Source organism: Dasypus novemcinctus, chromosome 31, assembly GCF_030445035.2.
Source record: "Dasypus novemcinctus isolate mDasNov1 chromosome 31, mDasNov1.1.hap2, whole genome shotgun sequence".
In the NCBI taxonomy this organism is placed as follows: domain Eukaryota; kingdom Metazoa; phylum Chordata; class Mammalia; order Cingulata; family Dasypodidae; genus Dasypus; species Dasypus novemcinctus.
The window spans coordinates 20,555,315-20,583,185 of NC_080703.1; the positions used below are offsets into that span (position 1 = coordinate 20,555,315).

The following is a 27,871-nucleotide window of genomic DNA, read 5'->3' on the forward strand; positions in this document are numbered from 1 at the left end:
TTAATTCCCAAATTTGCCCCAGAGCCTTCTAGATGCCAGTGGCAAAGGGAGATTAATCGGTTTTGCAGTTCTTATTATTTAAAGAAGAGGAAGCATGTCAAGGCCATCTGTAGAAACATAGCTTCTGGAACTAAATTCTAAAAACCTTTCTCACGTGGACCTTCATAAGGTGATACACGGATTCAGTCTTATGGCATTAAATACCATCAGTGACCCAGGAATCGAGATCTCTTCCAAACCCCGAATTAAAAAATACAAGGGCTTGCTAGACATCTTCACTTGACTTGTCCAAACTTAACAGACCTAAATGAACTCCCGATATTACCCCCAATACCTGCTCTTCTTGCTGCCTTTACCGTGCCATGTTCAGTTTCAAACCTTGGATTCATCTTTGGCTCTTGTGTTTCTCACACGGTAATTAACTGAGGAGCTTGCAAAAATTGCAGATGCCTAACTCCCTTTCCAAACCTCCTAGATCAGACCTGTGGGCATGGGGCCTGAACAAGAGTATCTTTAGCACAACTCCCCAGGTGACTCAATAGGCACCACTGAACTCTAAAGACATCATCATTGAAAAGATGCAGAATAAGAAGAGAGGATAAAAAGCCGCATTAAGTAGGGCCATTTCTCCATATACTTCATGGATGGGGTCAAATGAGGAGCTTGGATTAAATGTGCTCAAAATGGGTACAGTACTCAAACTATCAGAAAAATAAAGCAAAATTCCACCCTGGGTGAGGAGTTCAGATAGAAGACAAAGAAGGAGCAAAGGAAATTGAGGACTGTCCAATGAGATGGGGGAGCCCTGAGAATAAACGGGGCACAAAGCCAAGGGAAGGGGTAGGTGCTCAGAAACTAACAGAGGGATGGATGAGTCTGTAGCGTGTAGGCACATGCTAAGCCATGAATGAACGAGTGTGCATTTGCTCCTTCAACCATCTCAAGTTCCTCATTTGCATACTTGAGATCCTGATCTGTCTTGCTTTCAGAAAATCTGCCTTACATTCCATTTCCACCTAGAAAGTGTCATCTTCCTTAAAGGACAGCATGCGTTCCTGGGAGGGCCGCAGAGTTACCTAGGAGCCTGGTGAGCCCTAGAGCTCCTTATAATGGCTTAGCACCTGCAATTGCTCTGACTGGCCCTCACTGCATGTTAGAACATCCCTGGATGGCCGGAGCCAGAACTCTGCCTCAAGTAAAGCATCACTCCCAGAATACACATTTGTGGGGCATTTTCCAAAGGGACATCCTAGAGGAACTTCCTGACTATATATCTCCAAACAGGCCACAAGATGGTGCGTTTTTCTAGACCCCTTCTCTTTGATCAAATTCTCAAAAGGGCTCAAATCCTCCAAAAAAGGTAAAGAACCACGAATTGCCTCACTGCAATATGAGCTAAACAGCCCTGCGTACATTCATTAAACATTTAAAGATAGTCTTTCCAGAATCAAGCCTGGAATGAATGTGGTTATCTAGCTATGCTTCTGCTCCTGCGATGAATTTCTACCAAACCCATTCTTCCTTTATCCTTTCCTCAAAGGGAACCTGACTTCACAGGCACCAGTGACCCTCTTTCTGGATGCCTCAGCTTGACTGTGATGCCACCTTTCTGAAAAGCGTTCTCCGATGTCCCAAGGTTGCCTCTCTGAGGGGCTGCATAGCCTGGACTCACCGCCGCCCCACCAACATGCCTCACACTGGGTTGTTGTAACTTCTTGCCTACTCTTCTGCTGGACCTCCCCTCCCAGCCCCACGACTATCTGAGCAGTTGAGAACAGGGCCTGTTCATCATCCACTGAGATAAGACGCTTAATAACCATGTGACGAGTGGTGAACAGATGAGACAAATCATGGGAACAGGGTTCAAACCGCCTTTAACTCAACTTCAAGCGGTGGTTTGGAAAAATCAGAAAGATGAATTCAGGCCATCCAGAGGTTCTTTTGAATTCATTAACGACAGGAATGGTGGCCCCTTTTCTTTCAGTCTGGGCTATGGAAATTCTTGGTGGGTAGGTCAGCCCCACCCATTTCCTGAGACTAGCTGCTTCCAAGTCTGGAGATTCATGAATCTATTTCCTTACTTGGGATTACAAAATAAGTTATGTTCTTCGATCTTCCCAAAATTAGACATTTTGACCCACATTGATGTGGCAATTATTTTGTTTTCTCTTAGAATTTAATAATATTGGAAAAGCAGTTCCTACTTTTCCTTTCTTGGCTCATAAGCTTTTTTCTTTTCTTTTCGCTCCTTTCTCTCTCTCTCTCTCTCTTTCTTCTCTGTCTCCTTTGTGCTCTCTCTGTCTCCTTCTTTGTGCTCTCTCTCTCTTTCTGTCTCCTTCTTCGTTCTCCTTATGAAAAATGCCCATTACCATATAAATCTGTTTGGGGAGAACTAATAAAAATGAAAATGATTTAGATGTGGGAAACCAAAATGACTTCTTTGGAATAGGCATTATAAGGTTACTAAAATATGCATTTGGACCTTTAAACCTTTAATTTACACCCCCTCATCCTTCATTTCAGAGTCCCTAAAATGTTTTAAGGGTTTGTACCCACTTGGAGATATTCACATCATGCACATATTATTTACATGATATAACAACTCAGCAAAGCCATAAAAGCTATTCTTGATTTAACAAAGGCGCCTTAGAGTGGATAGTAATTGGTGGCTCCAAGAGCACCCTCGTTTTACAGGCGAGGGAAATGGTGGGAAAAGACAAAGCAGAGGTCACTGGAGTGAGACCGTGCAGGGCCCTGAGGTTCCTGTAAATATTCTGGTCTTTACCCCCAAGAAATGGAGGGCATCTGAGCGCTTGAAGGAAGGCTTTGTGTGTTGGGACCAGACAGACCAGAGGCAGGCAAAACGATTATGTCCTTTTACGAGAGAGGAGGCAGAGCCTGATGGCTGGTGTTTTCTCAGGCTTCAAGAGAGTTAGCTAGTGCCGGGCTCGGCGAGGACTCAGGCCAGGTCAGGGGCTTCAGCATTGCACTATTCCACCCTTTCACAGCTCTGCAAGTGTTTTTTATTCCTAAGCCTCCAGTGAACCCATGCTGATACACATTTATTCTCCCCTCCCTTGGCCCCCTCTCCCTCAGAGCCCCGCACCATTTCTTAATTCTGAAGGAAAACACCTACTCCTGGAGTGTGAAGGTGAACTGGTTGGAACTAACATTTATTAAGCTCTTCCAGTATGTACTAGACATTGCGATCCCATTTGATCACAGCCATCCTCTAAGGCCGGGCCCTATTATCCCTGTTTTCAAGACGACAAAACTGAGGTTCAGAACATTAGGTGGTAGGCCCCATTGTTAGAGAGCAGAGGAGCTGGGATTCGCATCCCTTCTGTCTGACTCCAAAGTCTGGACAATCTCCATTACTGCATCATCACTTTAGTGTTAATGTCTCTCCACGATGGATTGGAAGGGAGGAGTGGGGGCAAGACTAGAAATACAGAGAGCAGGTGGAACCTGCTGGAACAATCTAGGGAGAGATGAAGATGGTAATGGGTACCGTAGACTTTAGGCAACTAGAACCAGTAGGAATCGATCAGCAATTTAATTCCGTGTACAAGATAAAGGGAAATTTCTCTGGTGGGGCTGGCTTGGGTCCTGGCACATGGTAACGTCACTCACCCGAAGCACCAAGTCTGTAGGAGGAAGGGGAGCATTGCCATGTGCCACCTGCTCCTGGGGTAGGCAGGTCAGTGTGGGAATCTCCAGGTCTATGGAGAAGTCTGGACCATGGCCCTTGGAGAAAAAGCTTTCCCTGTTCGTGAGCAGACACACAACACATGCTTGCGGGAGCAAAGGTCAATTCTGTGCTGATCTATGACCACTGACTTTGCCATTCAGGCTTTCTTCAAGCACATTCTCTTACTATTCCCTGTTTCTCATTTCCTTCGTTCTTTCCTGAGCACAGTATCCAGTGTGATTTCCTGGATTGGAATGCGGTGGATAAGAGTGACATTTTATTAAAAGGACTTTTTTCCTCCCTTATGGTTTGAAGAAAAGAGATATTTCCCAAAGAGCAGTTCATTGGAGGAATTATACCAAATCCCCAGAGCACTGGCTTCCACATTCTAAATCACGTAATCATGTGTCCTGTTTTTAAAATGGGAACCTACAATCTCCTGGCAAAAAAACAAAATGTAATTATGATCTATCACGCCAATCTTGGAGTCTATGCAATATAGACATTTTCCTCCCGGGAACGAATAGTCCTGTTTGCCTTAAAGCAGACTGTAATCGTTTGATTCGTGACCAGACAACTTGACTTTTAGCTGTCCACCACCAACTAAAACAAGCACAAAAAGTTACTGCTCCCACCACGCAGCTACCTGCCATTTCTCCCCGCCCTGACAGCATGCTGCCTTTCTCTGGAATTGTTTTTTCATCTGATGATTTCAGCATAATCTTCTAACATAAAAATGTGGGACCCGGACAAGGGAAAGTTGTTAAATATTAAATTCTAGACTGCCAAATGATGCTCTCAAGAAAGAAATCGATATTCTGTACTTATTGCGATGTAAATATACATCAAAGGTCTTCCCTGACAGTTGAAGGAGCTGCAGGCAAGGTCCCATCCCAGCGGGGTCCCAGGAGGCTCTGACTCATGGGCTGGTGGTACCCGAGAGACTAGTCTTCACTTGATAAATGCCACCTCCTCCTCCCACAACCGATGCCGGAGCTGTTCAAAAAGTGCTTACAACTGCGGACAGTGAGTTCAGCGTGGCAGTTCTTACTCAACGACGGAGAACACCAGAGCTCAACTGAATGAAACTAAGAAGCCCGGATCCTGGCCCTGAACTCTGGTCTGGAAAGGTTCAAGAACCCCTTGGAAGCAGCCCGCAAGCTGCTAAGGAAACAAAGCTGACCGCGGGGTGTGAGCCAGGGGACTTGGCAGACTCCGGTGCGATGGACAGAGCTGCTGGGACGTCTCTCAGTGTGGACGCTGCAGCCACCACGGGGGGCGGGGGCGAGCCGCTGAATTGACCCCGATGCGGCAGGGACCCAGGGAAACAGGGTCGAATGGGAGCCTTTCAGTGGCTCTCTCCCTTTTTAAGGGTTTTGGGGAGAACGGGAGAGAAGGATGATTTCCCTGAAGCAGGAGAGCATTTTCAGGCAAGTGAGAGAGAGACCATGCCTGAGAAATGGCCCAAGCCTCAAGATGTGGAGAAACCCCCAAATTCCCAGGGTGGAGAGGCCTTGCTTCCCAGGGGCCGTCTGCAGGGCTGCTGGCTTATAATTTGACCTGCACAGCTTTCAGACCAGGGGAGTCCACCCCAAAATAGAGGCTGTTTCCTCAAAGCACTGGCATTAAAAGGTTCTCACTGCTTATTCGCTCTGCATTTATTCAGAGCAGGAAAGAACCAATCTTTAAGAACCCACTTGGCTGAAGAAAAGCAGTCTCTTCTCTCCTGGGGTAGGAGTAGAAAATGGCAACCCCTTCTGAGATGACTTGCGTTTTGGGGTTGTGAGTGGAGGAGAGGGTAAAGCTTTTTCCCTAAGATGCGCCAGCAAACACCACCTCAGTAAGAGCCATAATAACTCCCACTTACTGTTTACAAAGACTAGGCACTAGCTGTGTGCTGCATGTGCGTGAATCATTCCATCCTCACAAATCCCTGAAGCGGAAGAAGTCATTCTTCTTGTAGGGAAAAAGGGAACCAGGAAATTGAGATGTTTACAGTGGCTTAAGTTCATACAGCAAATTAGGACCTGAACCCAGAACTGACTTCAGGTTGACCGCCCCTGAAACACAAGGGGACTCAAGCTGTGGTCAAGAGCATTGACCACGAGGTGCAGCAGTGCTCAGAGATGTATTCACCAAATGCAGTGAATGTCTCATGATGATGGAGGAGGTGGTTGTTATGGGGGGAAGAGTGGGAGGAGGGGGTGGGGATATATGGGGACCTCATATTTTTTGAATGTAACATTAAAAAAATAAAGACAAAAAAAAAGAGAGAGATAAGTTCAGATTTCACTGATATCACAAAAATCACCTTATTCACCCCAGGGTTTTCATCGCCATGAAGTGGGATGCTCTCCCGTTGTCCCTGCTAGCTTCAGTTTGATTCCTCAATCAAGGTTAATTTGGGGACTAAATACGTTTGCGTTTGATTCCATACTAGAATCGATAGGATGCCAAGGGCACCTGGTGCTGAATCTTTGTGAAAACGCCCATTAGCAGTCCTGTTGGGTGCCTGCTAAAGTGGTGCTTCTCCAAGTGAGGTCTCTGGACCAGCAGCATCAGGGCCAGCTGTGGGCTTGTTAGGCAAGCAAAGTCCCAGCCCCAGCTGAGGCCAACGGAGTCGGAGTCAGACACTCTGGGAACAAGGCCCAGCAACCTGGGCTTTCACAAGACCTTCAGGTTACTCTGTTTTTTCACCTGGAAAACATTTAACTTTTAAATTTTATTTCTTCTGTTTTTTTCTTTCTTTCTTCAAAAATACATATTTTTAAATTTATTTTTTTACCTCATTTCCAAATCTTCATTTTCCTGTGGTACAAATCTGTACAAGGCAACATAGGTGTTCATCTGTAATAGGTCTTTGGAAAGAGGTTCCTGAAAGAGAAAATGAAAGTAAAATGAGAGGAGGAAGGAGAAAGAAATGGAGGAAAGCAAGAAAATAGAAAATGGAAACGTTAAGGTGATGTAATTTCACTGCATGCATACTAGGTATTAAATTATCTAGCTGGTATTAAAGATTTTCTTTCAATTTTACGTTTATCTTTAATTTCGTTGCTAAGTTTGGTGTCATTACAAACCATTTGGAAATAGTTGTTTGGAACACTTTGCCAGAGACACTACAATTTTCTTCAAATAAAATTTTTCTTTTGATAAGGTTGTTCATGGAAAATGACACAGGCTTGGCTCCAGACTGGAATGTTCTTTCAATAGGTAGGAAAGAGTTCCCACCTCCTAAAACTGACTTTTTACCAGTTAGCCTGAAATCAGGTGTCTTGCATATCAAAAAGAATCAATTTAGTTTATAGTAATCTGGCAATTAGTTCATTCACGTTGTGGAAAAATGGTAAACTTTGGTGTCAGACTGATTTTAGTTTATATCATGGGACTGCCATTTTCTGGCTATAGAATTCTCTTTGAAACAAGGATAATAAAAGCTACCATTTTTGAGCGCATATTCTGGGCCAGGCATTTTGCTATGTGCATTAGCTAACTTGAACTTTACAACCCCATGAGTAGATACTATTGTTATGCTCACTTTATAGACTATAAAAGAGACTCTTGAAAGTGCTATATGTTATGAGCTAAATAAATGTTAATGTTATATGAATGTTTATTTTTATAATATATAATAAATTAAAAATAACATAAAATATAATTAAATATAATTAACCTATATATGTAACATAAAAGCTAAATAAAATGATACATATCCCTTTTACCTTTGATGTACTCTGCTGTTTTCTTATCTATTCCATGCTATGCTATGCTATTCAAAACTCAGGTAACCTATATTATTCTGTTCTGTTCTGTTCTGTTCTGTTCTGTTCTATTCTATTCTATTCTATTCTTTTTCTTGTCTTGTCTAATCTAGTCTAGTCTATTCTCCCCTCCCCTCCCCTCCCTTCCCATGCCTTCCCTTATCCTATTCTGTCCCTTCCCATCCCACCCCATCCGAATAATAGATACAGCTAAACATATAAAATATAATATATACTTATATGCTATAAAATAGTATAACATGTAATTATATAATTTACATATTAAGTGTATATAACATATATGAGTAAAAGAAAAATTATACAATGCAGTACTTATCCTTATTACCTTTGATGCACTGTCATATTTCTGTTCTATTCCAGGCTATCTTTGTCATGGTACATTATGCTACATTATTCTATTCTATTCTTTAAAAATGCTGGTCTGGGGGCCTCGGAATTGATTTCATGACCCACTTGGGTTGTGACCTGCAGCTTGATCTAAGGACTCTTATTTGGTTTGTCTTCTGTGATGTCCATAAATACCTGGTGGTTTGTGTTCTTGGTCTGGTCTCTGAAATTGTCAGTGCCATTTTCTGGATACGTAAACACTGAAGGAGACAAGAAAAAGCAGGAGTTTTATGGCACGGTCGCCATGCATTAGAAACATGCCCAAAAGATGTCCTTGTTTTTTTCCATATGTGTGTTTCTACTTTACCACTCCTTGCCTTCTCCTTGTCCTTTGGGACACAGCTTTCATATACTCTCCATGTAAGCTGTTCCCTGCCTACTCCACGCAGCAGTCTGCACCACCTTCTTTGGCCCCCTCTACCTGCAACCTTGCACATTCCTCCAGGCTAGGATGGGCAATTGTGTATTCAAAACCTGGTCTCATCTGGCTGTGTTCTCATGAGCAGAAACCATGTCATTCCTCTTTTGTTGAATGTATTGAATCATTTGTTAATGGGATGGTGGATGAGGCATGGTTCAGTTTAATTGTTTTTTAATTACTGTTTCTAAATACCAGATTCTTTTGTTTATATTCAATATCTCAATTCTAATTTCTTTTTTTTTTAAGATTTATTTTTAATTTATTTCTCCCCTTCATTCCCCCATTGTCTGCTCTCTGTGTCCATTCACTGTGTGTTCTTCTGTGTCTGCTTGTATTTTCATCAGGCAGCTCTGGGAACCGATCCCGGGACCTTCCGCAGTAGGAGAGAAGCAATTACTCTCTTGTGCCACCTCAGCTCCCCTGTTCTGCTATGTCTTCTTATTTTCTCTCCTCTGTGTTTCTTGCTGCATTATCTTGCTGTGCCAGCTCTCCGCATTGGCTGGCACTCTTGCATGGGGCCACATTCCCATGTGGGCTGGCCCTCCACATGGACCAACTCACCGCATGGGCCAGCTTACCAAGTGAGCCAGCTTGCCCTCACCAGGAGGCCCTGGGCATTGAATCCTGGACCTCCTATATGGTAGACAGGTGCCCGATAGGTTGAGCCACATCCGTTTCCCTCAATCCTAATTTCTTAATGATATCTATACTCTAATTTGTAGACTAAAGCTTTAGTTTTAAGCTTCAAATATCTCCTTGATCTCTTATGTTTTGGAACAGAAAAATATAACAGTAGTTTTTCTTTTCATTTGTTTTTGGAATGTGAATTATCTTCTTTTTGCCATTAAGCAGCCACTCCATGGTCTTTGCTAAAGTACAAGCCTTCTCAAAACAGGTAAGGGCTTTTTACTGTCCAGATGCAGATATGGTAAGTCTAGGAGGGTACAGGAGACTTGACTCAGCTGGGTTGGTCAGTCACATCTGCTTGCCCCAGTGATGAACTCACAGCCGAATCATTCTGATGTATCGTCCTTAAACAACCATGTGGCAAATGTTTCCAAATGTACACAACAGAGTCGTGGGGTCTAACTTAACCTACCATTTAGATGATTCAACATTGGAAGATAGCACATTGCTGCTTTATTCTCTCCATTGACTTCCCCTTAGGTTATCGGGGAAATATCAGTAGAGGAAGGGAAACACACCACGGAAAGCTCTACACCTATTTCAGCCAGTATGTCAAAAATCTCCAGGGACCTTAAAAGAGAACCAAAGACTCTCTGATTTATAAGAGCCCCAGTAAATGTATCAAAGCTTATTAAATAGCTATTCTCTGCAGTTTATAGTTCCAGGGCCTATGGAAGCAATTCCACAGTCCCCAGGAAGAAAATATGCAGCTGTTGAGTGAGCTCTGGTTGCCAGTGAGTGGAAAACGAAGGCTGATTCTACCGATCTTCTTTGCCTCGGTATTTGGCCAATCAATTTGGTGTTGACCATTTAAAAACAACAGTCAAAACCAGTCATACTTTTCTCTGGTATTATGTGATTATCTGAAATCCTGGTATCAATACTTGATTCCAGAAGTATAAAACTGGTTACTTTTAAAAGAATATTGAATATCTGAATTGAAGCATGCAAAGAGAATCTTCAGAGAAAATTCTTGACTGGGATTAAAGAGGAGGGCTACATGAGTGCATTTGCAATGTTCAGTTAGGACCGATTTCACAATTTTGTAATTTCATATTATTTTAGCTTTTTATTGAATACCCATTGGGTCATCGGGCTGGAAAGGTGTAACATTCTGTGAACTGTGCTGAAAATTATTTGAGGTGATTCCGAATGTCTTTTCAGCTATATCATTGCAAGCAGAACTGGAAGATTAAGCAAAATGATGTTTAAGACCTATTCCTATTAAGCATTTCCAAGACTCTGATATGAGGGGAGAGGACAAAAGGTCAATTTTACCAAAAATGCACCACACACTTTTTAATGTTTGGTTCTTTAAATTCATCTTATTAAAAATCATACATCACCCATGATCTTATTAAAAATCATACATCAAAAACTATCTCCATTATGCAGGTATATTTTCTATTGTTATAAAAGCAGAATTAATCTTTATTTTCCACATCCCAAAAGGGATTCCACATGCCCAAAAGGATTCCTTCATTTTCTTTTCCATATTTTGTCTTTGTTTTTATTCTGAAGCCCACATCCACCAGTGTGTTTTCTAATGAGATAGTTATTTGGTTTTCATCTTTAGCCAGATAATGCAGTATATTACTAGATTATCTAACATTGGCCCAAATCGACACCCCTAGAATAAGGCCAAACTTACTAATTATACATTATCTTTATAAAATACAGTATTGGTTTCAGTTTACCAAGATGCTGCTTCAGATTTTTGTGTCTATGTTCAAGAGGGAGATTTGCCAGTAATTTTCCTTCCTCATACTGTCCTTGTCTTGTTGTGAGGTTGGTATTATACTAGTCTCATAAATTAAATTTGAAAATGTTGCATGTGTGCTATCCTCCCTCCTTGCCACTTTCTTTTTTTTCCCTGAAAGAGTAATCTAGAAATGTTCTGTTCCTTAAATGTTTGGTAAGAATTTACTTATAAAGTTATCTGGTATTTTCAATATACAAAAAATTTTAAATATTCAATCAGTTTCTATAATAATTATAAACAAATTCAAGATTTCTCTTTCTTCTCGAGTCAGGCTATGGTCATTTATATGATTGTAAGTATCAGCACAATTAAAAATTAAAAAAAAATTTACTGGCATGAAATTGTTCATAACATTCTTTTATTTTCCTTCTCATCTCTGTTATGCTCTCATTTTATTTGTTATTGCTTTTTGTATTAGTCTGCCAAAGGGGTGCTGATGGAAAGAACAGAAATCGATTGGCTTTTATAAAGGGTATTTATTCAGGGTAAAAGCTGACAGTCACAGGGCTCTAAAGAGTCCAACTCAAGGGTGCTTTCTCACCAAAGTCAGTTGCCACGTGTTGAAGCAAGGTGGTCGCTGATCTCTGCCAGGGTTTGGACTCCCCCTGGGGCTTGTCTCTTCCTACAACAGTCTCAGCTCTCTTCCCAAGGTCAGCTGTAAGCTCTGAGGCAAATGGTCCATCTCTCCCAGGGGCTGGTGGAGCCTTGTTTCTGTCATATGGCAGGCAGGATCGAAATGACAAAGGTCTCTCCTCTGGCGTCCTTTGTTGAAACGACAAAGCTCTCTCTCTTCCTGTGTGTCTTCTTGAGTGAGTGTCTGCTTATATAGGCCCATCGAGGGGGTGTGAACTCAACCTGAGTCACGACTTAGCAACATGGTCCCATCAAAACCGTAACCTTAACAGGATGTTTAATCAGGGACCTCTCAACTGAATCCCACATGATCGAAGGGTATCACACTCAGAATGGACTAGTTTACAAATACAGTCTTTCTCTTTCTGGGAACCATAAATAACCTCAAACTGCCACACTTTTGTTCAGCTCCCTCTTTAATTCTTAAAAACTCATTAGAGATTGTAAATTTTATTTTTTTAAGAACCACTCAGGATTTACTGTCTTGCCTTCATTTCTTATTTACCAACTTGTCTTAGGATTTACTGACTTGTTTTTGTTTCTAATGATTTCTGCTATTGTCTTTGTGATTGCCTTTTTACTGCTTTGTTTGGGTTTATTCTATTTTTCAGACTTCTTAAGTATGGTTCTTAGCTTTCTATTCTTTAGTTTTTCTTATTTTATAGAACAATCTTAAAACTAAATATTTTAGTCACAATTTTAGCTACATCTTATAAGTTTTGATATGTGGTGTTTTCATTATTATTTATTTCTAAATATATCCCAATTTTCATTATGAATTCTTTTTACACTTTTTAAAGTGTCTTAATTTCCCAAAATATAGTTTCTCCTAATTATCTTTTGATGATTGGTTTCTATTTTATTTGCATTGTAGTTAAACAGATATGTTCTATATAATATTAATTATTTGAGCAGGAATGTCTATTTTCCTGAAAGTTCTGTCAATTTCTCCTTGAGATTCTGTCATTTTGAGGCTATGTATTTGGTAGATGCAAGTTTAGAATTTATTGTTGGTGAAGTGGACATAACCATGTAGTGATGCTTTTTATCTCTAGTAAAGTCCATTTTTCTCACTTTAATATGGCTACATTGTTTTCTTTTGCTTAACATTGGACTGTGGTACATTTTTTACAAGTTCTTTTACTTTGAAACTTGCTATGTACTTATGTTTTGGATATTTATAAGCAAGATATACATCATGTAAAAAATCTAGTCTGAAAATCTTTGTCTTTTATCTAGTGTTTAGTTGATATACATTGATTTTGATTACTGATGGATTGGGATTACTTCCTAACATTTTATTTGTGCTTTCTATTTAAAATTTCCATGAGTTTTCTTCTGCTTCACCCCTTTCTCTTTCTTTTCTTGTGCTCTTTTGAATTGACTAATTTTTTCTCCTTCTTATCTTTCAGTTTTGTTCTTTTTCTAGTTTGGAAGGTTTACACTATTTTTTAATATTTTTGGTGGTTATTTTATAAATTTTATGATGAATATTTTAACTTAGGAAAATGTAAAGTGAAAAAATATCTTTAACCTTCTCCTAGACAATAAAAGAATCTTTGAATGCCTAACTATAATCATACCATTTCACACCCATTATTTTTGTTAATTTTTTTATCAATAAATTTTTGTTTCTAAAATTGTTATATTTTTATGTAGCCAATTTTTGCTTAAAATTACCACGTTTCCCACACTCTTTGCTCCTGAGTTTCTTGCTTCTGAGTCCTTCCTTTGAGGTCATGTTTTCCTTTTTGAAGTACATCTTTTTAAAAATTTCTTGAGCATGGTCTTTCTTAATTTACTGTAGTTATAGTTCTTGTTCATCTGAAAAAATATATTCTTGAACGATACTTTTCCTTCATTTATAATTTTAGGTTGAATGTTACTTTTCTTTCAGCATGTTGAAGATATCATGCTACTGTTTTCTGACTTTTGTTGTAACTGATAAGTAGCTGTCAGTCTAATTTTCACTCCTTTGTAGGTAATCCGTCATTCTTCTCAGCCTTCATTTAATTCTTTTTGGTTTCAAAATTCTGCAACTTCACTAAGATGTGTCTAGGTATAGATGTCTGAATTTGAGGATTAGTGACTTTAACCAACTCTGGAAAATTTGCAGCTGTTATCCTTTTGATCACTGCCTCTTCCCCACTCACTTATTATGTACTCTGAAATGCTAATTAGATGAATGTTGGGCTTTTTACTCATCTTCCAAGACTCTTACGTTCTATTGCTTTGTCTCTTTGGCTGTACTCACGGCAATTTCTTTGGTTCTGTAATCCAAGGTATCAATTCTTTCTTGAGCTATGTTTAACCTGGCTGCTAAACCCATCAAATTTCTATTTTTAAATATGTATAAAGGTTCTATTTGTTTTTACTTCAAACTGCCTATTCAATTTTGATAGTCTCTTATTCTTCTTTTTTCTAGTCCACTTGTTACATCTTTAGGTATGTATAACCTTATAGTTGCATAGATCTTTATTTGATAATTCCAATATATATAGTCTCTGAGGGTCTTAATCATAAAATTGGTTGTTTTTGCTAACTCTTACTCATGGCGGCTCATTGTTCTTGTGTTTTAAAGTTCATTTGGGGAAACTTTGAGTTCTGGGTTTAAATTCTCTTCCTCCAGAGAGGTTTGCATTTGCTTTTGCCAAATAACCTGGTGATTCTGTCACTCTTGGACTACTTTAAGTTGATTAAACTAAATTTTAAAATTATTTTCTCTTTTGCCTATAAGTAGTATGAATTTAGGCTCTCAACCCAAGTGAGAATAATTTTCCTTCCTTCCTCCCTCCCTCCCTCCTTTGTTCCCTCCCTCCTTCCTCTCCACTTTTGTTATACCATTTCAGACATTCTCCTGTATCAGATTCCTCTGCAGAGCATTTCTGCCCCTGGTTCTTTACTGAAGGTGACTTTTGGGGTATAAGCGTTTCTCCAAAGGGCTGCTCAACTAACCTATTGACCCTGTTCACCCTCCAGACTTTGTCCTCTGTTGTTCATGCATGGTGCTTATTATTATCCAAGCTGAGGTCCCCAGGGATGTGCAGCGTGAGCATTGGCTCTGGCTTGCTGGTTTCTTTGGATTCATGCTTTATTGTTACCGCTAGCCTCCAAGGAATTGTCTTGCTTTATTGCCAGCTCAGCCATGCATTAACAAGAAATCTCTTTCACTTATTTCTCCTAGTCTTTTTTTAGGGTTTTCTAAACTGGAAGAACTTTCTCTAAATCCAGTTCTCTGCATTGCTGGAAAGGGAATCATCTATGCCTTTAAAGAGACTTTTATCCAGCCCAGATATTAAGGGAGTGCTACAGAAATAAATATTTTTATCTGTAATTTAGGAATTGTCCACTGGAGGGGGACAAGAACTAGGTGTACCCACCAATAGCTAATTGTCCCATTCAAATATCTTCTGTTTATTTATTGGTGCTAAGTCAAAACTTGAGATATAGAACCCATGCATTCCAAAAACAAGTCTAAACTTTCTGAATCTGAGCTTGTCTTTTTCCTTTCTGGGCAACATTTGCTTCAGTGCAAAGTGAAGTAATAGGGATTTTGTAATATCCTCAAGTAGAATATGATTAACTGAGTCCTTTTTGAAGAACATTTCTAGGAAATTGTATTGCTTTTGTTCTGTTCCCTGTTTCTCTTCCAGGAAAATTATAATCACATACAGTCATACTGCAATGCAATTATTGAAATCAGCCAGTAACATCACTATTTGGCATTTTGAGCTGAAATAAGCAGCCCAAATTTTATTTCACCCTCTGTTCATTACCTTGCTATGAGTGAAGTTTCTAGCAGTTAAGCCAAAGGTGAAGGTCAACAACTCTCCGCATCTACATGACTGAGGCATCCAAGAGTGGGTTGAAAACAACAACCAGAAACATTCAGACTTGCCCAAGATCTTTTACAAGAGATAAAGCAGAAACTGCTCTTAGCAGTAATGAAATTAGTTTCAATTGTAGCCTTTCTGAAGGTGGCTTTGGAAATATTCTTCAAGGAATTTGACATAACATCGGGCTGGCAGAAATAATACTGGTGTGCACTGCATATACTTTTTAGGACATAAATGAAACTTGTAACATTGAAGTGGTTGTGACTAGATCCCTGAGGACTGATTCCAAAAAGCCAACACCCTCCTTGCCATGCATGTGAGAAGAGCTGTGGGAATCTGGGACACATAAGCAGAGAAGCAGGGTATTTTCTCTAAGTTGTTTCTCTAACTGCATGGACAGGGGATTAAAGTCAATCAAAGGAAAATGTTTTGAAGCAAACTGCTGCATAATTAATCCCCCCTCTTTCTAAGGATGCATTGTAAAGAAAGCTACTGCTGATCAAAGGAATTGTTATTAGATCTCCAAAGCTTTATAAAGGCTTATTGCGTGCTAATTTCTTTCAACAAATCGCTTAAAATATGCTCTGAAAATGCTTCTCCATTTCTTGAAGCTTAACATAAAAGATATCGCGAACAATCAACTTTGCATAAACTTTGAGTAAATTACTCAGTTTACCTGTATGAGCTGTGTTCTGTGTGTTTGTGTGTAGGTGTGCATGTGTGTTGTGTGCCATGCATGGCACTGGAGGGGATAGGGTTGGACAAAATGACCTGTAATCCTGTTTCTCAAACTTTAATGAGCATACGAATTATAGATTCATATGCAGATTCTGATCCTAAAGTTCCGGATCTCCCAGGTGGTGGGCAGGCTGCAGGGTCATGGCTGCACTTGCAGGGAGGCACCACGCTGCATCTCTATACTTTAGGACCTTGCGATGACCTTATTAATAGCCGCCATGCTTCGTATCGATGATTCCTAAGCATGGCTCTTAACGATGAAAATCCTATTGAAGACCGCTTTTCAAGAGAAGAAATCTCGGGGGAAATTCGAGGCCTTGCATGCTAAAGGAGTGGGTGAGCCCAACACCACAGAGCTGGAGTCAGCACCTGGAGCGTTTCCCGGCAGTACAAAACATGCAGTCGGAATGGAGACTGGGCCCCAGTTTTCTAGCATTTTACCTTTTGGTTATCCGCGACTGACTCCGAGAACCAGCTCTATCACATTATTTGCCCTTTTTGCACGAATGCCTTTATACTTTTCCAATTGCACTGCAGTCTTCCCTCATGCTGTTCTGTTCTGGAATGTTTGACTCTTCCCCTGTTGCCTTCTGGATCTGCCTGCATAAACTCACTTGTGCATTCAGGCCCAGTTCAGACACGTCTCCTCCAGGAATTCCCCTGGCAAGATGTAATCTTCCCTCTTCTGTGGTTACATACAACTACAGGCATTGGGGCTTAACTGAAATCGTCTGCATACATATCTTCCTCTCTCTAAGCAACCACCTGATTGGCTGCCTCTACACACGGTTCATCTTCCTCTGTCCAGGAGGGTCTCGACTGTGTTATCCCCAGGTGATACAAGGGGTGGCAAAAAGGGTCTCTGGAAACTGAGCTAAGGTGATTGGTTGAGAATGAAGGGTCTAAAATGAATGAGGTTGGCAAGTGAGAATCTACATACATAAAAGTGATATAAATCGCTGTTTCACTCATTCACGCCACCAGTGGATATTCACCAGGTGCTTCCATGGACGCTGGGAATGTGGAAGTGAACAAGACAAAGTCCCTGCTTCTACCACGTTCTTCACCTTTTCTGTTCCACGGACCCCTTTGCCAGGCACGTGAAAACCACGGACTCCTTACTAAGTGTATGCTGTACTGTGTATTATTTAATAAATATATCACACCCGCACCAACACGTCCCTACAAGAATAATGTTTTGTTTTTTTTAAATTTAAATTTAAGCTTACGGATCCTTGTTAAAAACTGCTTCAGGGGATGGGAGACAGGAACAAAGAAATGAAAACAAAAGCTTGAAAGACAGCTAAAGCAGTTCAAGGGAAGAGAGAGGAACTGTGTGAGAGGGGTGCTATTTTCTAGAAAGTGTGCAGGAAGGTCTTTCGGAGAAAGAGGCAGTTGTGCAGAGACCTGAAGGAAGTGAGGGTGAGAGAGGGAGCTCTGCAGCATCTGGGGGAAAGCATCCCAGGAAGAGGGCAGTGACTGCAGTCCTTAAGGAATGGTCAAGAGCCCAGTGTGGACAGAGCTGAGTGAGGGGGACAAGAACAGTGACTGGGTCAGAGAGAGAGCCAGGGGCCAGAGGGACGTGGGGGCTTGTAGGTGAGATAGAGACTTTGCATTATACTTTGTGTGACAAAGAAGTGGCTTGAGCAGCAGTGTGGCATTATCTGATACATTTTTAAAGGATCATTGTGGCTGCCTTGTCGAGAATAGACCATTGAGGGAAAAAGAGAGCAGCTAAAGCACCTGGGCTGCCTTTCAGTGGTTCAGGACGAGATGATGGCAGCCGGACAAGGTGGCTGGGGTGGAGGGGTAGGCAGGGGTCACCTGCTGGGCACGTCTTTGAGGAGCAGCAGATTGGCCATGAGGTGTGAGAGGAAGGGGAAGTTGAGGCTGACGCCAAAGGTTTTGGCCTGGTCAACTGGTAGACCAGGTTGCTGTTTATTAAGCAGGGACAACTGTGGTTTGGGTGGGTGAGTAGGTGGGGGAATTAAGAGTAATGCATGGATGCATTAGGTTGCGGTGCCTGTTCCTCCTTCACCTTGGCCATGTCGAGTAGGTAGGTGGCTCTAGGCATCCAGAGTCAGGGAAGAAGCCCAGGGTGGGGATAAAGTTTGAAAGCACCAACGCATGGGTGGTATTTACTATCTCAGTTAACCACATGGATTTGGTGATTTTATTATCTTCATTTTGGAGATGAGGACTTGGAGGGGCAAAGAGGCTTGGCCCCTGCTTCAGGGTCACACCACTGTTAGTGAAATCTGGCAGTCCGTCTCCAGAACAAGGAATCTGTCCAGTACAGTTAGGGAGAAGAGGACCGTCGGTGCTGTTGGTGAGAAGAGGGTCCCGAGAAGGATGGAGACAGAAGCCACACCCAGGGGACAAGGGCCAACCAGACTTGGAGAATTAAAGTAGCAAGTCTGGTTTCTTAGCCCAGTGTCTGGTGGGTTGGTTCCTCAGATGCTGAAGATCCCTGGGGCTGCTGACCAAAGTCAGATGCTGGACCTGCAATGCTGGACACACTTGGCTGGTCCATGGTACTGCCCCACTGTGAGGTGCCCCCAGAAGCCAGCTCTCTCCAGCCTGTCTCTCTAAACCCACTTCCACGTGCTCAGTGAGTGCTTGACTTGACCCAAAAGCAGAGCTCCCTGCTCTTGAGGCCACAGCATCCTTACCCTCGCGGTAGGTTTTAACGGATGTGTGTGGCCCGGCAAGGGGGGCCCTGGTGAACGCTGATGCTTACGAAGGAGTCACAGGAGGGAGCCAGGCAGACGCTGCCTTGGGGGTCACCGCTCTCACTGGGGAGAAGACACAGTGCTTGATCCCCAGAGCTAAGGAGGCGTAAGCGAGACCTCCCAAGGCAGGTCTCGGGGCGTTGCTTCTGTTCTGGAAGAAGCAGGGGCAGCTGGCCACGGGGGAAATGCCTCAGCAAGCAGGGATTAGAGCGGGGGGGTAACTTCTGCCGTGAGAACGCACTTGTCCCAACGTAACGACCGGGCGAGGACCTACAACCTTGCTAGGTTTTGAATGACCCAAACGCCGGTCTTGCGACTGACTCGCTTTTGCTGGTGATACTCTCTACTTAATAAAGATTATTTTTGATAAAAGAGCTACTACTAAGTAACTGGCAAGACTGCATCAATAGGCCCTAGTTACGCTTCTTTAAACCACGGTTTAAGAGGGGACTCTGTCTTATTGTTAGCAAACAACAGTATCCTAGTTAATGGTTAGTAAGTATTTTGGAAATTATTTTAACAGGGGCTTAAGCTATTATAAGGGTTAAATAATATCAGTAAAGAATGCTGGGCTGGACTGTGCATATCAGCTTTAGAGGGGGTTAGTTATCTCTGCAGGGGAAGGAGCCAAGCTTTCCGGCACCACCACACCTGGCGGCAGGTGCCTCAGGTGTAGCACGAGGGAGCATCTCTTTCTTGTGGTTTGTTGATCTCACCTGGGTCAGTGCGGGAAATGATGCCTTAACAAAAAGGTGTGCTATGGGAGTGACTGCTAGACCCTGAGAGAATAGCTGAGTTCACAAGGTAGGAAAAACCAGGACAAAGAAACTCAAAGAATTCTAGAGTCGAATCAATGACATTTTGCCCAGAAACCATGCCCAGCTCCCCTCTAGAATACTGCACACTTGCCCAGATGGAATTCCAGGGTGAGGAGAGGAGGGCCTGGAAGTCTACTTGCCCGGGGGGACTCACATCTGGGCTGGGTGGCACCCGGCTCCCCACCCGGCCACTCACCGCTGTTGCTGCGTTTCCTTAGGTCATACCCGTCTCCTGGCCCGTCGGCTTCCTCGGGAACCTCCACGAGGTCTGAAGTCTGGGAGAAAAGAGGAACCGACATGGGGTGAGCAGGGTTACGCCCGTGGGCCGCGGAGCAGACATTCTGACGACAGGTAGAGGACTGAGGTGGAATCTGCCCGCCACTGACTCGAGCGTTTAACGGTTGCTCTGTGGTCTGCGCAGCTTACGTCAGATCCCTCGTGGGCACCAAACCTCCTGGCCGAGGTCTTGCCAGCACGCGGCTTGGCACCTGTTCAGTGCTCACCGAGTGGTGATGCACTGCGCAGGGGCGCACAGGCTTCCTGCCAGGAGCAGACGGCAGCGAGAAATCCAAGTTATTGCCCGTGTCCTGTCACTTAAAATTTTCAAGAGAACTACAGTTCCCTCCGTAGGTGCGTTTTAATTATTAATGATAAAGAACAAGATGCACTAGCGAGGGATGCGCTCTCTAGGCATGAATTAGATGCTCTTTCAACTATTGCAAAAGTCGGTTGCTTTCAAATACTTCCTCTGCCTCACTTTGTGAGTGGCCATAACCTTTCTTCCACTTGTGCTATAGAACTAATTCTACACGATTGCTATTAACAACAATACCAGCAACACGACAGCTAATGGCTACTGTATGGGCTTTATATGCATTATCTCATTTATTCCTCAATATTCCTATGATAAACCCATTTTTCAGATAGGAATCGGAGGCCCAGAGAGAATCGGTAGCTCTGCCAGAGGTCCCGCTGCTGAGAAGTAGTGCAGCCTCAGGTGTTGTCTCGAGAACTTGAGCTAGGCACTGAGCTTTACGCGGCGGTGGGCTGCGGCAGAGCAAGTGGGCTGGTGGGAGCTTTCCGTGACAGCACGCAGGTAGCAGATGGGCCACGGTGGGAGTATTTACACCGTGGAAGCTGGAAAATGCTACAAATCAGGGTCCCTGTCCCAGCTGGTGGTCAGACGTTTACCAGCTCACCCCACGGACTGCCTCCCTGCAGTGGCCATGCCCCACCCCCAACGCCTCTGCCTGCCTGGCTTCAGCCTCTTTAAAGGAGGAATTTAGGGGGAATTTTGGAGAAACTGACTCAGAGGAGAGAAACTTATAAAAAAATTATTTACATCTCTCAGAGAGGAAAAAGTTCCCAGCTCTCCTGGTCAGTTGCAGAACACTTTACAAATACCCTTCCAGAGACTCTTTTTTTCCCCTTCTTCAATTTAGCTTTAAGCTTTGTTTCCCCAGCCATTCTTGCTTTTATGAAACTCCAGAGAAAAGAAAAAAAAAAGTCACAGGGTCTCTAAGCCACTCATTCCTTACCCCTTTGGAGCTCACTTTCTGCACAAAAGTTACTTTGCCGAGAATCTCATTTATGTTAATTGAATCTTATGAAACTGATGATTACTCACAAAGTAGCCAACCAACTCCCAGAAAGAGCTTTGAATTTGGTTTCTGCTGGCCTTCCCAAAGCCATTAAAGCTTTTATATTCCAGAACATTGGAAAGCACACTGAAGAAAACCTGATGGTTTAGAAACAGCCAGGCAGTGACTTCCCAGCAATGTAAAGCAAATGCCTCCACGGCCCTGGAAGAAAATAAACTTGGGCGACAAAGCTTTGCTATGGGAACATGTTCACTTTCGATCATTACAATACTGAAAGAATGGCAAGAGCTGAAGTTCATTATCAACTGACTCTGCAGTAAGGAAGCAAAATTCTTTTAAAGCCCTATCAATGGTTTCTGTATTTTTCCACGGAGGCAAGTTAGATTCTAGGGGAAGAGTGACATCACAGCTAAGTCCCATTTGATTGACCTTTATCGCCCTGAAGCTGTCAGAGCAATGCCTTCACAGACCAAAACCCAGGATCTATTTACTGATGGAATCAGTGCCAGTGTAATAGGCCTGTGATGAATGGACTCCACATTGACATTCAAGAAACCACGTCTCTTGCCCCTAAAACCAGTCTGTAAGGTTCAGACCTTGCTAGAAACACCAAAGTGAACTGGACATCCTTAAATTGTTCCTGTGATGGTCCTGATGCAAGAAGCAAAATTGAAGAGACTGAGAGGTTCCCAGGGGTCACCCCCAGATTTCCTGACCACTGTGGAAAGTTTCTGAGATGGCTTCTTGTCAGGAGCTCAACAGAGGCGCCAGCTGCTGCTCATGTGGATAAGCCAGGGCCATGACTGGGGAGCCTCCTCTTTCCCCTTGCATCTGTGGCCTGCCTTGCCAGTTGCCCTTCCACGAAGTATAGATTCACACAAGCCTGGAGATGCTTGCTGTGGGGTGGGATGAGGACATATTGGCTTTCACCAGAGACAAGAGAACGGGCTGGTTGGAGTGCAGGTCAAAGTGGACAGAGGCATCTTTGCTCGGGCCCGGTGGTGTCTGTGCCTTTCTTTTGGGATTGGGGGTATAATCTACAGAACTTTTAAGGGTGAACAGCTGCAAGCTGAGAGCCAGATATACGTGGTTTTGTGGAGGAGCAACTCTTTGGCAGCAACGTTCCTCCTCTGGCTCCTGCGGCAGGAAACGTGATGTGCATGTGGGGTTAGGGATGTGATTAGCATTCTTGGGCATCTGTCCCAAACTTCAGATCCAGCCTGGTGGTCACTGTAAATCTGTGACTCAAAAGCTGCTCACAGAGAGAGGGAGCAAGCAAGAGAGGTGAGGAAAAAAAAAAGAGAATGTGGCTTGGAAGGGCTGATTTCCCTAGAAACAAACAAGGTTGCATCTTTAATTTAACTTGGTCTTTCTTTAATGTTCATCAGAGTCACCTGGAAGAGTTGATAAAACACACCACTGGGCCCCACCCCCAGGATTTTCTGATTATGTCGGTCTGACTTGGGAAACTCATATTTGCGTTCCTAAGCGGTTCCCAGGCGTTGCTGAGGCTGCTGATCTGGAGACCGCATGCTGAGGACCACTGAGTTAGCCCATCACCAGCTTTAGGTCTTTCTTAGAAGTTTCTAGAGTCTAAAGGAGGAGAGTGCTCATTCACTCATTCATCATTTGCCACATTGTCAGTGAGACTCTATAATGGGCCTGCCCATATATGTCAGTGGTTCTAAACTTGGCAGGTATCAGAATCATCTGGAGAACTAACGAAGCACACAGAGGCCCGGCCCTTCATAGTTTTATGAAATTCTCCAGTGCATTACTGATTACCCACCAAAGTTTGTGAAACACCAGGTTAATGGAGTGAAAATCAAGATATGAACAAGAAGTTGTTGCATTTAAGAGGAGGGGATTGGAGAAGAGGGAGAAAAGTCAAACAAAAAAACTGCAACTTACCAAGCAATAAGCAAATGACTCTGACTAATGAACTGATTGCTATGGGAGTCCAGGACAGGGGCACCCAAATGAGACCACTCAGAGAGATGCTGTCTGTACACAGGTAGAAACACAGTGTGGGCAAAGGCCCAGGGACTGGACAGAACCACTAGCGTTACAGGCCATCTGGAGCTTAGGACATGAGGAATGAAGTATTGTGTGTATCCCTGAGGGTTGTTAGAGAAGTCTTCAAGGACCCCTTGCTAAGGTTTCCTTCATTCTCCAAGCACTTCCCAAGTGCCCACTCTGTGTCAAGCCTGTAACTGTCCTTGGTGATAATGACATGGATAAGGAATGGGGCCCTGACCTATAAATTGCTCACTATCTAGTTCAGGAAAGAGATGCAAAAACAGAACTACAGCGTCATCACGTATCTATGGTAAGAGGAATTCTAGAAGGCTTGTGGGAGAAGCCTGTGGGAGCCAGGAAACTCTTCAGAGTTCATGTAAAAACCAAGCTGGGTCTTAAAGAATTTCAACAGGAGAAAACGTGATGTTTAAAGGTATGGGGATGTCAAAGAGCATGGAGAGTTTAGGGAGAGATGGGTCTTTTGAGTCATGTTGGATAGGATGGTGGTGATCTGGTCTCCTACGCCAGGTTGAAGAGTTTGGACATTGTCCTTTGGCCATAAAACAACAGAATGTTTTAATTAGGAAAATTGCATGAGATCCTTTGTTAAAGGATGATAAATCTGGAGGTCTGTCAAGGGCAGATGTAAAAGGAAGAGGGCAGAACAGTTATTCCTTCATGATAATCTGGGTGAGAGATGATGAGGTCCAAACCTCCAGCATTGGTAACAGAGAGGAGGGGTGCAGTTAACACACATTTCTGAGTTCTGAATATAGGATCTAATGACGAACTGGACATGAGCTTAGCTTGGACACGTTGATTTGAGATACATGTTGGGCTGGTCTTGTGCTTGGGCAAGAGGTTCAGACTGGAAATAGCGAAGGGGGTCATCAGCTTAGCGATGGGGGTTGACAAGAGAAATGTAAAAAAGATCAAACAAAAGAAGATCATGCAAGAACTTACCCAACTTAAAGATGGTTTGGAGGACATGTCGGAGGAGAAGACGGGCCAAGCAGGAGAAGACCAAAGCACAACTCTTGAGTGAGTCAGGGGTTTTGACAGAGCTCAAGAATGGACCTTTATAAAGGGTGGCCCTTAGATAATGTATTTGACTTATTAATGGGTTTTATGTTTGTTTAACTTCCTAGTAATTCAAGTTCAAAGAAAACTCAGCTAAGGCATAGATGTTTAATGAAAATAAAACATAAACAACTTCCATTTATTGAGTGCCAGTCAGGCCAGGCCCTGTGCTAGAAACTTTACATATATTATTATTATCTAACCCATGTAGCCATAGCATATTTATATATAATATAAAATGTATACAATGCACCTTTTTATTTTCATCATATTTAGTGCCATCTCTAACCTTTCAGGAAATAAATATTGCCATTTGCACTTCCACCCTGATTTATAGCCTCTCTTGGGAGATCATCAGAGTTCAGGTACCTTAAAATAGCACAAATTATACGCTCGCTCTTTGAGGTAATGTCTACTACACTAAACATTTTCCATTAACCTTTCAGCACTCATATGACATTATGTAACAATATCTTTAACACACATATGTTATGTATTTATTCTAAATAAAGAAGGATAAGACATAAAGTATATATTTTAAAACTGCTGAACAATGTCACCATCACCAGCTTTCTTCTCTATTGGTTTGGACTTGAGAAATAAATTGTGAATTTTATGGGTAAAGAGCCATGTCTTCCACTTCCTTTGATTCCCTCTACAGTGCTGGTAATCTCTAGGTACATATATTTGCTAACTGAGTAAAATAATTCATTGACTTCAACTTTATGTATAGCAAAGAAAAAAAGCAAAATTTATTTCAGACTCCTTTTTCTAAGGAATAAGTGAGATGCATGAAGCACAGTGAATACACTAATAAGTTAGCCAAGGGGGTGCTGATGCAAAACATTAGAAGTCTGTTGGCTTTTATAAAGGTTATTTATTTGGGGGTAGACGCTTACAGTTACCAGGCCATAAAGCATAAGTTACTTCTCTCACCAATGTCTTTTGCCATGAGATGGAGCAAAATGGCTGCTGAAGTGAAACCTCTGGATCCAACACAAACTAATATGCCCAGAGGGACAGACCAGTTGACAAATATAACCCAATATCTATTTTTGGAATTCATAAACAATATCAAACTGCTACACAGAATTTAAAGATGGCTTCTAGGATAGCCATGTGGCATCAGTTAGGGGACTCACAAACCTACCTGCTCACCTACCACCTACCATATCGGGTTATCTTGTAGATTGAACTACACCCAGGGACGGAGCTGATTCAGCTCAGCCCAAGGATACCTGATTCATCACTGAGGACCCTTTCCAGGGGTATGTGCCTCACCTGTCTTCCTATATTCTATCCTAACCACTTGTTGCTGAGAGGATCCAGCAGGGATGGCTATTCAGAAGTTCATCTGTGTCTTGTCAGGAAGTGCTAGTCTAGCAGGGACCCAGTAATGAAATGGTAACTGGACATCTGCTATCCTAATTGGCAATGGGAGTTGAGAGGTCTTTGTCCCTTTGCAGGAGGTACGGTGGCCTTCCACATGGTCTTCAGAGTTGTGTGGCAATTCTGGTTGGGACCGCCAAGAAGGGACAATAACAGCAGGTCGCAGAGATGCATGGAACAGAGATGCATGGAACACGAAGGAAGTTTCAGAGAAATAAAAATGTAGGAGAGGTGATTGGGATAGAGAGTATCCCTGGAGAGAGGACCTTCTGAGCCGCAGGTCAAGTGCCTCTAACGAGGGAAGTTTTCAAGTGAAGTTAAGGGATGGAATTTGTCGTAGAGACACAGGACTGAGAAAATGAGAGAAATAGCTCTACCCTTGAATCAGGAGGTAGCGGGAAGCATTAGAAACAGTTGGAATTTCCCTGCTTCTGTACATTGTGAGGCCCAACCATTTCTTATGCTGATAACTTTTCTAATACTGGAGGGTGAGTGAGAGGGAGTATACAAGAACAGTCAAGGGATCTAAGGCAAAGGGCTTGGTCTTTGAGGAGGCAAGTAAAATCACCCTGGGGTGTTGGCAACAGAAAGTTAACCTTTAGTGGCCCATAGCACTTTGGAGTTTCCTTTGGAGGCTGCCTGACTCGTGAGGTATTCAGGTGGAACCCCTCACGCTGCAGTGGCTGAGGCTTGCCCTGCCCAAGATGACCGCGGAAGGATCCGAGGGAGGGAGAGGACAATTACAGAGGTTCTGTGAGGTGAATCAGAGCCACTGCCAGAGCTCTTCTTTGTCCTCTGGGCTAGGGAGGTGCCGAAGCGGAGGGTCTCATAGACTGGGTCCACCTTATTGCCACAGGCTGCAACAGAAGAGAAAAGTCATCTGAGAGGAAGGTTTCCCCAAGTCCTATCAGGAATCCAGCCAAACTCTCACCACATCTCCTAGGTTAGGAGTACCTGAGAAGTAGATTCAGTGCAGCAGGCCCAGCAGCCCCTGGAAAAATGGGGCTTTTTATGGTCAAGGTTTCCTTATTCCCCTCAACATGGTCCCATTTGCCAACGTTCCAATGCACCCAGCAATTCCAACTAGAACTCTCTGCTCTCAACCTCTTCCTGAGTGACTGGTTTTCCTCTTTGCTTACCCATCCCAAAGTCTCCAATTCAAGGTTCTTCCTAGAGACCAGCATTATTTCCTCTAGTGAGAGGTTCTGTTCACCAAGGTAAAAAGTCTCAAGACACAATGTATGCACTATCGTAGGAAAGTGTCTAGGTAAGAATTTAGCCTTAGCAGGTCTCATGAATTTCTAATTAAAATCTTTCTAGTTTAAACATTTCTAGTTTAATACTGCCAGTTAAAAAATTATCCCCAAAAAGGCGAAAATAGAGGTCGAAATTTTCCGATAAAAAAATAGAAGTAAACTGAAAAATACTGTTTTTAAAAAAAGTCAGAGATATTTATAAATATAGGGCATTTTTTTTTGTCCTCATTAAAGTGTTCCTACTAAGCATTAGCCTATAACTTATAATAATAATATTCAGTCTTCCTATCCATGAACTTTATATATATATTTTTATAACTCTTAAGCAGGCAATGGCTGTTCTCATTTTTATAGGCTCTGACAGGTTGAGTAACTTGTTGAAGGACACACAGCTGGTCAATGGAGAAGCTGGGCTTTGACCCAGGTCTGTGGGTTGCTATGTTCCATGATCTTTCTACTCTACAATTCTGTTGAAGGGTGACGTAGCAGGGACCTTTGGGACTTGGGTGTTTTAGTACTTCATTAGTGAAAGGATAAACATTCCTGGAGAATTTGGTCTACCATATGTTTTCTCCCCAGCAAAACAAACAGTCAAACCCCAAAAGCCATAGAAAAACACACCACAAAGACTACCCCAACCCGTCCCCAGTTTTGCCACTCTCAGAGAGAAGCATCCATTAATCCTGATTTTGTTGCTCAAAATGCAACCCAACCCATCAATGTCCCAACTCACCAATGGGCATAACTTCTTTAATGCATCCAAATTGTTCGTGAATGAGCAAGGGTGAGCTGTAGTAACGCCGAAACCCCTTTGGCTGGAGAAAGAATAAGAAAGAGAAAGGGTAATGTCAAAGATTAGATGGCGAAAACAACACAAAAGCTCTAAAAATAAAACCAGTTGGTTTTTCCAGGGGTGCCTCCTTGGCTTCCTTTAAGGTGACAACTTGACCTATAATTTACCCCCAGGCAGGAGAAATAGATTCCAAAAAGCAAGCTACGCTCTCTCCAGAAAGCAAGCCCCCTGCCTGACCCTTGCCTGCCC

General features: G+C 42.7%; 1 protein-coding gene across 1 annotated transcript in view; it reads right to left on the reverse strand.

The window, feature by feature from the left end:
• The window catches only part of STAC (SH3 and cysteine rich domain), a 142,876-nt gene that overhangs the window by 20,760 nt on the left and 94,245 nt on the right, over positions 1 to 27,871 (reverse strand). Inside the window, exons 4-8 of the mRNA XM_004471144.4 lie at positions 27,563 to 27,644; positions 26,318 to 26,430; positions 19,681 to 19,759; positions 7,993 to 8,057; positions 6,477 to 6,565 (exon numbers count right to left, since the gene is read on the reverse strand). Coding sequence (XP_004471201.1) covers positions 6,477 to 6,565; positions 7,993 to 8,057; positions 19,681 to 19,759; positions 26,318 to 26,430; positions 27,563 to 27,644 — 428 coding nt within the window. The remainder of the gene's footprint in view (positions 1 to 6,476; positions 6,566 to 7,992; positions 8,058 to 19,680; positions 19,760 to 26,317; positions 26,431 to 27,562; positions 27,645 to 27,871) is intronic.